The sequence below is a fragment of the Protopterus annectens genome, chromosome 14.part0 (assembly GCF_019279795.1).
Source record: "Protopterus annectens isolate FY-2018-M chromosome 14.part0, PAN1.0, whole genome shotgun sequence".
Lineage (NCBI taxonomy): Eukaryota > Metazoa > Chordata > Ceratodontiformes > Protopteridae > Protopterus > Protopterus annectens.
Genome location: NC_056748.1, coordinates 477,717,163 through 477,731,464, shown reverse-complemented (window position 1 = coordinate 477,731,464; position 14,302 = coordinate 477,717,163). Strand labels below are relative to the sequence as shown.

At 36.9% G+C, this 14,302-nt stretch overlaps 1 protein-coding gene across 1 annotated transcript in view; it reads right to left on the bottom strand.

The window, feature by feature from the left end:
* Positions 1 to 14,302, bottom strand: part of MMS19 (MMS19 homolog, cytosolic iron-sulfur assembly component) — a 2,295,919-nt gene that overhangs the window by 1,049,031 nt on the left and 1,232,586 nt on the right. Inside the window, exon 15 of the mRNA XM_044055580.1 lies at positions 12,754 to 12,851. Coding sequence (XP_043911515.1) covers positions 12,754 to 12,851 — 98 coding nt within the window. The remainder of the gene's footprint in view (positions 1 to 12,753; positions 12,852 to 14,302) is intronic.

The window sequence follows — 14,302 nt, the reverse complement described above, 5'->3', positions numbered from 1 at the left end:
TGAGATCTCAACTCCACAGATGTGTCAGTGGAGAGTCTTATTGGGGTCTCTATGAACTCTTAAGGGAAACTGCACTTGATGCAAAGAGCTGCATCTGGAAATACTGTGTGTGTACTTGTCATCCTCTCAGTGAACATTCCCCACTGTTGCCAGTGGTGAGGATTGAGGTTCCTTGATTACTGGTCCAGTGGTGGGGCATCACACAGCATATAAAATATTGCATGACAACTGTAGGAATCAGAGGAGGTTATAAAAGATTGGGAAGAAAGAGACTGGGGAAGTAATTTACCAGGGAACAATGGGAGGACATATGTGTGCCTTCCAAGTATGTAACAAAGTCCCGAAGGTTTAGAATCTTTGCTTGGAAGTGTTTGCACAGGTATTTTTATACCCCAAGCAGACTTCAATTTTTTTTTCTTTAGGTAGATAGCAAATGCTGGAGGTGTGATGGGAAAGAAAGAGATAACTGTGAACATGTGTTTTGGGAGTGTAATGAATTGACAGATTTAAAAAAATCTTACAAAGTATTCTGTCAGAAATATTGCATGTGCAACTGTCTGTAAATAAAGATATGATTTTTTTTTTTTGAGCTGGGACACAGGATCTGAATAGCCTTGAGATAGTAAGGCTTTATTAAGTTTAATTCTGCTGGTTGCCAAAAATGCAATTACTAGAAAATGGAAATCCAATTCTAATCAACTGTACTTGAAGTATTGAATACTATAAAAGAGATAAAAGTACTGGAAGAGGGATCTTTAGAAAAGGAAATGCGCAAACTGCATAGAAATAAATGGAAATTGTGGGAACAATTCATGCAGAATATTTAGGAAAAGGAGGAGTGATGTTTAAGGGATAGCAAGAATTCAGCAGCTTGTGTAATGCTGGATTGATGAAGATATGTGATGTCTAATGGAGTCTGTTGACAAAACATAACTGACTACAGATAATGACAGCAAACAGGGGAAACTGGAAGCTGCTAAGAACTTAGAAAGAAGGGAAAATGCCAGAACATGTTAACAGCTTCAAGTACCTGGGACCGAGTGGTTGAGAAGGGAAGTCTTACGGAGGAAATCAAAGCCAGTTGGCACAGAGTGTCAGAAGTAATGCATGAAAGAAAAATGCTAATGAAGATGAAAAGTAAGGTATACAAAACAGTGGTGCAACCAAGTACTACTGTGTGGTACAGAAATCTGGTCAGTGAAGTTAGAACAGCTGAGGAAGCTAGATGTGATGGAGATGAAGAGCCTGAGAAGGGAGATAGGATGCACACTGTGGGACAGATGAAGAAATGAGGACATCAGAGCAGAAGCCTAAGTGCATAGAAGGTCAAACAGAACAGATTACAATTGTTTGGGGCATATGCAGAAAAGCAGAAGACAAACTCGTGAAGATAATTTGGGGCAGGTGGGATGAAGGCAAGAGGAAATAAGGGTGTACAGCAAGGTGATGGACAGATTGTGTGAGAGAAGTCCTGTGACAGTCAGGCATGGCTGTTGAAGAAGATAGGAGACTGGCAATGAATCAAGAGAGATGGCAACTAAAGTTAACTGTGTGTCTGTTTGTTTCAACTTAGTGTGTGAATTCAGTGGAATAAAAGACCATCCTTTCATTTTGAGCTTTGTTTTGCAGCCTTGTTTTATTTGAGATGGCAACAGTTGACAGGACACCCCAACTCCATGTAAAAATGAAAAAAAAAAGGGGTTGATGATATAAGATACTTTGTTTCATGAAACAATGAAAAAACACAGAGCACCAATGCCTTTGTTTAACAACATTATTTCATAGGACTCGCATTTTCCTAGTAGTATCCCCTCTGCGGGTCTACTTCAGTTGGTCGACGGACTAAATTCTTGAAACCAATGTGGTTGAGACCACATGATCAACAATTTAGTTTGCTGATCAACTGGAACAACCCAAATAACCACAGTAAACAAAACAGATTTTGCAGGGAAACAAGCCCCCCTGTACTCCCCATACCGTCTGCTAATTTTATATATCAACTCTGATAGCGCACTACAGTGGGGAAAATGGCACATTCCCTGATCCCCACTGTACCACAATCTCGGTCAAAACTGTTGCCAAACTAAACTGTCAATCATCTGGTATCAACCATGTTAGTTTCGACAATTTAGTCCGCCGCCCAACTAAAGTAGACCTCCACCATATTAGGTTTTTAATTAACACCTAACTTTACCAAACATTATTATAACTCAGGAAAACACTAAACACAACTGTCAAGACAGAAAAGACCTCACTAGCTATACAACAGAAAAATAAGCCTATAGTACCCAACAATCAACCTCAGCTTTGTTACAGAATGTAAATGATTCTACCTTCCATCAACAGACTCCATTACAAGACAAGCTATCACTACTAATTCTCAGAATACCTTCTGCCCAATATTTTACTTCAAGGATTTTTTTTTACAAGTAAACAAAGGAACTCCTAGAAATATTAGATAAAAACTCATGTGCAAAAATTCAGCCATCACCATCCAACACTTCTAAAGACAGATGCTCCAAAAACTGCCAAATCACTGATGTTTATTTTCAACTTGCTGCTTTCCTCTATCATTCCCATTCAAACAGGTACTTATTTTACTCTTGCCCAAAGTTACACCACCCAAACACTTTTACTACAGACTTACTGTCAAACATTTGCCCCTTATCAAAATCTTTGAAAAAAATACCTTATAAGTAAATACTGAAACACACAAATAATTATGGCATTCTAAGTAACCCACATCATATCTTTCCTAAGGGCTTTAGAACAATCACAGTCCTTTACAAAATAACATTATTTACAACCGTATGAATGATGGAATTCTTTCAGTGGAAGCTTTCATTAATATGACTGCAACTTCAGAGATATTTTAAGTCTGTTTTGAAAATATTATCCCTTGTCTAAATGTATTTTTTCAAAGAACTTTATAAACAGGTTATTTGCCCAGACAATGGGACAATGGAAAGATCTGTTAATTGTTCCAGTGCCTAAGTGAGGTAAAACTACATCTGTTGAGAATTGTAGATCCATTTGTCTGACAAGCATACTGGGAAAATGTTTTAAGTGTGTCATTAGTAAATATAAACCGTATATATTAGCTTCATGTACAGACATAACACAACATGGATTTACCCAGGGGAAATCCTGTAGGACAAATTTATCATCATTCTACCAAGCACTATGGAAAACATTGGACAATGGGTTATCTATGGATCTTACCTAGTTGGATATGGCTCAAGTATGAGGCACTACTCTTCATGACACAGTAATATTCCAAATGTTGGAACTCGATCTGAATCACTATGTGATAAGGTGGGTTAAGAATGGGTTATGTTTTAAAACCAGTAAACTTCACTTGGGGGAATACTTTATCCAAGTCTAATTTTTTTCCGGATACCTCAGGGGTCTGTTTTACAGACAGTCTTATGGACTTTTTAAAATATCATTTCCTATACCTCAAAGGATTTGGAAATGTATGTATGCTGGTGACTCTCCAATAGGGTCAGTTGCTACTACAGTTGAGGATCACAGTAAAGTTCAGTTCAGGGTTGATTGGATGGATTGTACACATAGTCATCTGTTAACATGGAATTTAATATAAAAAAATTGTATTCTTCATTTTGGTAGTAATAACAAGCTCTATCCGTATGCATTGAATAACATCACTTTGGACATAGTGAGCAATGTTAAGAATTTAGGAATAAAAGTTGACTGACTTTAATCTTGATTTACATCTTAAGAATATTACTAGAAGGTATTTAGATATTAAGAACATTTTGAGAACTTTTGTATTAGAGATAGGGAAGATCTGTGATAGAATAGGCTGGAAATGTTTGTATGTTTAATTCATTACAGATTGAAAGATTGGAAAGGAGAGAGAGCTTTTATACTTGACAGATACAAGGTTTTAGGGGGAAGAATTATAAAGACAGACTTAGGGAGATTTCTTTAGTTTCAATAAGATATAGATTATTTAGGGTTGATTTAATCTTTGCGTATATCTGTTTTAAATCTGAAAGCTTAGCAGTAAAGTGTAGGTATAACAAAACAAAACTATAACCAGAAAGGAACTACACATAAAGATTACTTGTTGTTAAATCCCTAAATGTAAAAGTTAAATTTTGGGCAATTGTTTTCATTTTAGAGCTGCTTATTGCTGGAATTCTCTGCCTCTAAGAATTAGAAAAATTGACACAATTTGTTTATTTAAAAAGGGATTAGATTGGTATTTGGGTAATAAAGTTTATGATACTAAACTGAAAGCAGGCACCTTGAAGGCCGAGAGTATGAAATATAGAACATGGAACATCGAGACAGTTACTCTCTCCATCTAAAAGGACCTGGAAATGTTGGATTTTGGTGAAAATACTGTGTTCTTGGCTTGAACACAACCTTATCACAAGAGCTTTCGAGGTATATACAAAATCTTCGAGGTATATACAAAATCTGCACTTTCAAACCTAGGAAACTTCCACACTGTCACGTTCCAAGGATCTAAGGCAAACTGCTTTTCTTACTTTTTATAAAAGACCTGATACTTCCTTTCCTCTTACTTATGGCAGTGATCTACGCAGATACTTTTAGTAAATCAAGCCAGAACATTCACTGGTTCATAAGTAACTACTACGCTAGCAACCCTCGTGGGCCATTTTAAGCCTAACCAATTTCCCTTTTGATGCTCAAATTAGCCTATCCCATTTGGTGACAGATTAGCTTTACCCCATCCCAAGACTGATCAACTCCAGTAGGAATAACTGGGATCATACCATAGATAATCTTAGGGGATGCATGAATGGGTTAAAGCACTTAGTTGCCGCCTACGTCCATTAGTAGTACGGAGATAGACCCTGGGTAAATTTTCTGTTTCCCATCCATAGACTTTAGTTGCACTTAAAAACGGACAGTGATGAACTTTGTTTCGTGTGGATGGGGAGTCTGTTCCACAGCAGCAGTATCCCCTGCGAATTATAACTGTCCCACCAAACCTTTCTGTTGATGCTGCAGAAGAGGTTTAGATTCCTAAACTGAGTATTCTGGATGTCACCTGACTTGCTGATGTGCAGTTAAATCTTCAGTATTAGGTCACAGACTGCCCTGTAGGGTAAAGAGTATAGTGACAGGGATCTGAGTCAGTCCATGTAGGGCATAAGCAGTCTACAGTATACAGAGTATGACCGGGATTTCAGTCAGTCCATGTAAGACATACTGTTCAGACCTTGTATCCTTTCAGTAAGGTATCTCTGGGGCATTCCAAGTGTTGCATGTGTCTGGACATTTGCATGCCATAGGGGACATTATACTCAATGACTGGCTTAATGAGGCTTGACTAATGCTGAACAATCACATCTAAAAAATCTAGACCCAATCCATTTGTTTATATAGGAGAACTTTCTTATGGCAATAGATGCATGTTGGTTGAAAGTTAGGTCACTGTCCACAAAAGTTTCAAAATCTCTCAAATAGTTTGGAGGATGCTTTGTATGCCAGAAAAAGGTCAACCTCTTAGCAGTCTGTAGGACACAGAGTATAGTGACATGGATTTGAGTTGGTCCATGTAGGACATATTGTTTAGGCCTTGTACCCTTTCAGTAAGGTATCTCTGTGGGCATTCCAGTTGCTGCATGCATCTGGATAGATACATGCCAAAGGTGAAACTATATTCAATGACTGGCCTAATAAGGGCTGACTAAAGGTGGACAATGACATCCCCAGATCTAGACCCAATCCCTGAATTTATAAGCTGTGTAATACAGGAGGATTTTCTTATGATAATGAATGCATGCTGGTTGAAAGTTTAATCACTGTCCACATACGTTTCCAAACCTGGAAATGGGTGATCTCTAAGGGGTATACTGTCAATGTAGTGGTCTCCTTGGAGTAGATGACTTCCCAACAGATATGATAATGCATTTTTGGCACTTTGTATCAATCTAGGATTTTGGCACATGAAATTTATTTGGGACAAGCCTTCCTGTAGGATGCCGCAGTCATTTAGAGATTGAATAACTGTTCCTATATTGCAGTCATTTGCAAACTTAGTCAACCAGAACCCTTTGGCATTAGCGTTTACTTCCGAGAAGTAGACACCAAACAGGAGAGAAGCCAGCACAGAACCCCAGGGGAATCTACTGTGACTAGTCTCTTTGCAAAGGTAACGTCCCCTATTTTCATTTCCTGCACTCTCTGTGCACCAGCTGGCAATCCAGTAGTGACATAGGTTGTGCCAAAAACTTTGGCCAGGTCAAAATATGCTGTGTGTACCATTTTACCATCATATATTGCTCTGGCGACCATTTCATAAAAGTCCACCAGGTTGAGTAAGCATGACCTGTTCTAAAGAAATCCAAATTGAGATGGGTCCAGTGTTTGGAGATTTCCTATGTCCTACCTGATTACTTCCAGCATAAGTCTTTCCATGGCTTTGCATATAAGCTGGTCTGACTCATGGGTCTATAATTGCCTGGGTGTGCAGAAGGGCTTCTCTTATGCAGAGGAATGACTGCAGCTCTTCTCCATTCACTTAATACAAAACCTGTATAGAGGCTGACATTGAACAGTGTTATTAGGGGTTAACAAACAGCATGAATCATGATTTAAAGATGCATTCAGGGACATTGTCAAGACCCAACCTTTTGATGGCACTTTTTAGGACTTGGTGTTGTGTGATAACTGCAGATGAGGCAGTTTAAGGTACATCTTGAAGGACAGATTGAGGAGAGAGGGAGGAGTAAGGTTATAGCTGAATTCATCAGCCAGTAGGTTCACTATACTTTCAGCCTCAGAGGAGGTTAACATCATTCATAGTTAGCATTGTGCTTTTGAGATTATAAACATAATTAAAACACACACAGTTATCGTCGCTGGCTTAGATAGCTACTTTAGTATCAAACTTGCCTTTTTTTTTAAACACACCTTTATTGAATTATCACTTGTGACATAGGCAATTTTACAATTATACAAAAGTAATCAAACTGCATTAACAAATTAATATTAATAAACATTATACTTCACATGTATTGCTATATATCATATAACCTAAGCTATATTACATAAATTATTCAAATCCTGACCCTTTTTTATTTTTAAACATTTAAACCATCACTTATGAAGAAGTATATCAACTTAAATAACAAAAAGGCTGGAAAAACAGAAGCTTTAGCTAGCTATTCAGATGAACTGATGAAACTGCAAAAAAAAAGAAGCTGAAATGAAAAAGCTGGCTCAGTACGAGTCTTCTCAATAACAGCAGTTTCAAAAAAAAGTAGTGTTAGAAGGCAGGCCACACAGAGAAAACTTGAAACTTTCTGTTGTACGAGAGAAACTAGAAGAAATAGACTATTAATTTTATGAAAGCACAGATAAGCAACTGGACTGGTATTCTACAGCAAGATTAGTTAATTGAAAGGGCACACTTAGTATATACTCCAAACATGGTCATGAGAAAGCAGCCAAGACATGTATTAGTAAAGATGCAATCATACGAACAGAAAGAGTTGATCCTAACAAAACTGTGGCAGAAGGGAAAAGGTACTAAAAATTGGAGACAACAGAGTGTTTGTGGAAAATGATTATTCACTGTACAACAGGGCATAAAAGAAGCAAATTCATCCCAGCAATCAGGGTATGTTGAGAGTCAATAAGATTCAAGCTGTTGTATGCACATGCCTTCAGAATATATTTCCTGGAGAATCAGACATTTTTTGATGCAGAAAAGACGAAAGCAGAAAGACAAATGTTTATCCTACAAAAAGTAAGTCATCAAACAGAAGAAGACACTGTTTTTCATTCACATGACAATAAAGCTCATAGACTTTGCCAGTTAAATATTTTCCAATGATCCAAAGGAAAATGCTTGCAACATGGAGAAAAAGCACTGGAGGTGACAAGAAGAATCAGGAGTAACTTGGACTTGAACCCGAGTCCGGTATTGGGAACTGAAGATGAAAAGGAAGACGACCAGCAAGACTGAAAAAACAGTGAATAAATGTGAGATTTTAAAGCATTAATCACATTTGTGACATATGGCTTTGCAAGAAAAAGTGGCTGAGAAAGACTGGAGTTTTGTAGATTTTGTTAAACTTGTGGGAGGGATGATAAAGCATATAACCCACTTTATATCATTAATGTTTGGAATGACAGATACTAAAAGAAAAAAGTAATTGTGAGTAAAACTATTTCTATTCTTAATATTATTTGTACAAAACATTTCATGATATAAACCACACTATGTAATAAAGCAGTTTTGTGCAGTATGTAGTTGGATATTTTAAATGTGGAGGTGGGAGAGTCTTTCAATGATTTTTCTATGCGATAAACATATTAAGGTAAACACATACTTTTTCACTGTAAGAAATATAGGCTTTAAAAATGTAACAAGAGAGCAAAGACTAGATAAAAGTCATTTTAAGTTAATATGTTATGATCTTGGCCTGTTGTGGGGTGGGGTATGGTGTAAAAATGCACTGATTACATTATATGCTGAGTTGAGAGGTTTTCTATTATTTTTGCAAAAGTGAAAATCTAGAGTAATGCCCTTGGCTTAATCTATAAACAAGTAGGCTTGAAAAGAAAGACAAAATGATGAAAGCCATAAGAAGTGTTACATTTCTATCATATGTAAAGATATTAGCCTTTTTTTCCATTAGCAAATGATCAGTGGGAGTCAAGAATTCTGCAGCTGAAGGCAATGGTACATTCAGTCCTGTCTGGGGTGAAACTGATGAAGATTCATTCATGTATCTGTAAAGGCATCAGCTTTTTTTCACTCCCTCTCATTGCTGATGACATTTCCATGGAGACACGCTGTCTGCAAGTGTGAGCAATTTATTTTGGCAATTCTGACCATTCTTTGCTGAGGAAATTGTAAAAGTTAAAGGTACAATAGCAAGCAGTTCAATGGAAAATAAAGTGACTAAGAGATAGCAAGCTACCATTGCACCCTTAGTACCATAATGAATTTAACAGAACATTGTATAATTTAGTTTTTATTTAAAGACAGTCGGTGCACTTTTTCTTAATACTAAAAATTCATGTTTTCTCAAAGCATACAAGACATTTTTCACATCTGGGAGGAGAAGAGGGATAAGAAAAGAACAGACATCAATCAATTTAAGTGAGAGCAATGGCTGTAACATTTAGCAAGGGTAACCTTTAATTTAGGTTAAGTAATGCATGTGGATGCAACTGTACATTTGAAGAAAGTGTACATATTTGGAGCGTTAAATGTTATTTTTTGTAGTAGTACAACATTTTATGTGTTTGTTCTAAGTTATTAGGTTATAGGGGGTATTCTGAAAATGTAGTTTTTTTAATTGAGGGTTTTCATTAAAATCAAATAGAGACATACACAAGAGACAGCTGTATAAAAGAGCAGCCTGCCAAATTGTGTGTATGTAAAACACAAGCTGGAAACAGACATTTAAAAAAACTGTCATGAATAAAAGGTGGGAATATTAACTTCTTAACATAATGGCTTTATACCATCCATAATACCATGGAATGGCATTAGATGTTCAAACAAAAAAGAAAAGCGTGGAATTATATTAAGAAACACAGTGTGCAAATAGCAAAACTACAGGAGACAGACTTGGAAAGAAATTATCATGTGAATTTGATAAGGAAATGATTTTATGATAGATATTCAGCAGAATATCAAGGACAAACAAAAATGTAATCATATTAATTGATATAGGAGCTCCAATAGTGACAGAAGAGGAAAATAAATATAAATTCAGATTTGCAGTAGTAGGGGGCTATTGGCAAGGGAGGAGGTGTATCTTATAGCACAACTATTTGCACTCTACATGTTTTAATACAGTCCACTACTCTTTTCAGTATTTATCTGCAAGGCCCTTGACATTTAAAGACATTACAGAAAGCATAAGTGTGCTAAAAAGTTATTATTCCCACCTTTTATATATAGCAGCTTTTTTGTTAAATGTCTAGTTCCAGCTTTTGTGCTACATGCATACAATGTTTAGCAGGTTGACCCTTTTATACAGTTGTTTCTTGTCATACCAATTTGCGCCTGTCACATCTTTATAACACTTTTTTTATTGAAAGCCCTCAAACAAAAAAAACACCTAAATACCCCCCTAAAACATATTAATGTAATATTAACATACAAAACTATATACATCTTCAAATACTGAAGTTTTACCCTCCTAACTAGAAACAAGTGCCCCAAACTGACAGCCACACTCTCAGAATTCAGTTAACCTAAAAGAAAGGTTGTCTAAGCTAAGATACAGTGTGCTTCTATTAAGTGCTGTCTGTTTTTTGTCTTATCTTTATAGCTCTCCCACCAGTGAAAACACTTGAATGCTTTCAGAAAACATTATCTCCTAACCATTTCTCTTTATCAGACTGTTTCCATGGAGACTTGAGGATCAGATTCGGGGTTGCTACTAAACATACATTTATTTGCTAGAAAAAAAGCTTTATAATATTCAATGTTCTTTTTCATTTACTTGCTTTCTCTTAAAACATGTTACTAGATCAAGCTAAGGGCCTCAATCCAGTCATTCTTCTATGCAAGAGTGAACTATAAAGTACAGGTACTCCTGTTTTTGTTATGCTCTTTTTGACCAGACCTCCTTTTTTTTTACATTGCAGTGCCTACAATTCTTAAAAGTGAACAAGGAGAAAGACAGAAGGGAGAAAAAAACAGGAGTACCTGTTTACATTAGTATCCCAATTACACTTAAAGATAACCAAGAACACTTTATAGTATGCAAAGAAAATCATGCGTTATAAAATATTACTATTAAAAATTAGTTTTACTAACAGTTAACTTTCTCCCTCCTCTTCCCCTCTCCTAAGTATTTTTTCAAACATTAATGCCACGAAGTAGGGTACAGAGTCCCCTACAAGTCCAAAAAAGTCCAATACTTCCAGATATTCTTCTGTCATGTTTCATATATATAGTTATTGCTTTGTAATCCCACATCTGTCAATTTCCAAGTTACTGGTTTTACACCTTTCTCTCAGATCCTGTCTCTGCTTCATTTCCACTGTACTCTCAATTCTTCTAGTCAACTCCTTTGCTTTTTCCCCCCTCTCTCATTTTCCTTTGAAACATTGGAAAAGGTTTCATTGGCACAGTCTCTCTGTGGAATTTATTACCAGAAGAACAAGAAGCTGAATCTCCTGTTTCACAGCTTACTTTTTGTTGGACAAACTTTTGTATTTTCTCCTTAGCACGTACTGCATCAAAAAAATATTTTGTCCATCCAGGAAAGAATACTTTGAAGATAGCTGAATACAGCAGTTTGAATGTCACACCGGCTTCTCAACATTCCCTGAATACTGGAATAAATTTACTCACTGTACACCAGGCAGAAGAGGAGTAATCACTGTCCACAAACACTCTGCTGTCTCGCACCTTTAGTATTGTGCCCATCTGCTACAATTTTGTCAGAGTCAACTCCTGCTGGTAGGATTGCATCTTTACTACTAGAGGTCTAGGTTGCTTTCGATTAGCCTGGTTTGAAGCATACAAATTATGTGCCCTTTCAATTAACAACTCCTTATGTGGATTATCAGTCCAGTTCCTTACTTGTGCAGTCATAAAATGAATACATTCTGTTTCTACCAGCTTCTCTGGTACAGCAGAAAAACTCAGGTTTTCCTTATGTGCTCTGCCTCTAATTTAGTTATTTTTGAAACATCTCTTCTTGAGTGGTCTCATATTCGGCCATCCTTTTCTTCATTTTGACCTCGGATTTTTGTAGTTTTATCACCTCATCTCAATATCTGTTTAAACCTTCTTCCATTTTTTCCAGCCTTATGTTATTTGATATGATATACTCCCATCAGTGTTTTGTCTATTTTAATCAGGTTTATGTGTAGTTGTCTTATACATTCCTCTATGTTACTGGAAGTAATGTCTGGAGCTTGCACTCCTTTTTTCTAAACAGCTGCAGTATTCCTCCCAGTATTTTTTCCTCACCTTTTGTAGCTGATTTTCTTTCAAGCCTTTGTATTCTGTAAACATAGTCTCCTTTATGTAAATATTTGACAACTGTATGCATAGGGTACCTGTTCAATGCTTAGAGCAGTATTTAGATATATACTAATCTGAATATCAATTATACCTTTAGCTACTTTATATTTAATGTTTCACTCTGTGCTGTGCAGTTACTGAATATCTTTACCATACTGTGAATTACTTTGGCTGACAATCTCTTGTTTACTTGCTTGACATACGCAATGCAATCTGTCTTGACAATGTTGCAATATCTCCAAAGATGCTGCTCTTGTCTAAGCTCAAGTTCTGGCTGAAAAGTCAGTGTGCCTAGCCCACCTACACAGTTAACAATTACAATTAATTAATTAATAAAGACAGTGTTAACATTACAAAAAATTCAGATATGCACTCATGAAGCAGCAACGCAGAGCCAAGGGAAAACTCAGTAAAAGGAACGCTGAACATGGGGAAAAAAGTACACAACTTTTTTACTATTTTATTGCCAGGAGAGAGAACTTTAGTCTACTAAGAGTACTGCACAAGCTATTAAATACTTTGCATGTATTCCTCTCAAAGTGGACATGAAGACATTTTTCTAGAACTCTGATCTCGATATTCTGACATTAGTCCCTCCCAAAGAATAACTGACTGTTTAAAGATGCAAGACCATGCAATTTATATTATACAATCAGTCTTATTGACAGAACACTGGTTTAAAAGGTCTGTGGAACATAATCTGAAAACCACAATGAACCAAAAAGTTACTGAATGCATATGCATACCTGTCTGCAACTCCTTTAGTAACACTGGCACCATTTTTGTGATGAAGGCTGATGGGTAAATTGCTGACAGACTGCCAGAGGCTTCTATTGCTGCAGAACTGAAAAGATACAAGAAATAAAATAACAACAGCACTAGAGATATAAAGAAGAACATATCACAAATTTTGGTATTTAGAACAAGAAAGACAATTTCTTGCTACACCGTGAGCAGCTGCTCATGTAATAACTAAAAGTAAAACTCATTCACTAACTCGTTTTCTGCATCAGATTGGTCCAACTTATTTATATCATTCACTGTAGTATACAGCCACTCCCCCTAACTTTTCTAAATTCTACGCAGGTTCAAATGAAGAGACTGCTACAATCAAATTGGACAGAAAAGGCTGCTATAGGCAGAATTTGCAAATACAGGCTGTGCTAACTTCACCAGCAAGACTTGCGACAAGGGATGAGAATGATCACCCACCAAAGCCTGTACTTTGGTCCCAGGATGCTCAATAGCAGTGTGAGTGGGGTATGACAAAAACAGATGGCTACAAGGATGTCACAGTCAACCGCTCAACCTAAAAGGGAATGCAAAGCAGATAAAGAATTTGGTAGTATAAATGGTATCTGAGGTTCAAATGCAGTGGGATAATAAAAAATGTTTTTCTAAACTTCAAGAAATGTCACAGATTCCTACTTTCTACTTCTCAAACATTAAGGGGAACTGGGGGTATACTTGGTGCTTGTGAATGACCTGGGGGTCAAAAATAGTGCAATTCCCCTTTGTCTCCATATCACAAGGCTCTGGCTACATTAGTCTATATTTGCTTGAAAGCATAAAGAGATAAGCCTATTTGACCGCCCTATAAGTACATTTAACCCTCCTTCTCCACCTGTCCAGTACCATCTTGAATGCTTCTAGGAGTTTCACTCCACCACTTACTGTGGCAATTCATTCCATTTCTGTAAAGAGCTGCTAGCAAGCTAATGATATGGAATTATCTACCATTACTTTTTTTTTTCTAAAATCTAAGCAATTTTGCATCGCAAATATAAGGATACACCTGGCTCTGTGGTGTGTAATGATAAAGCCCTGACTATAGCCTATACAGCCTAAGGTTGAACAATAACACAGGTGCTGGAACAGCCAGAAATGGAAGAGTGGAAGTGAATAACTTACACCAGCTAAATAACGATGGGGGGATGTTTTCTCTTGGCTGGCCTACTCATGTGACAGTGAAGTATTGCTTATAAGTGGCCTTAAGATCAAAGAATGTGAGCCTAGACAGCCTAAACCTGTAATGGTAGCTCTAATGGGGCAATATGTGTGGCAGTACAGATACATTGCAAGGAAGGCATAGGATGAACTTGCAGTGATGCTGGTGTCAGTGTGAGCCACCAGGGGTTACAACCAAAACAGAAACACTCATGACTACCTGTATGATATCTGCTCTTCAGACTGCTATTGCCTAGGATGGGAAACAAATGTTAAGTAGCAGCAGCAGTTCAGTGCTCAAAAGGCAAAGGGGCCAGAAACAAACAAAAAAACAATAAACAACGATTC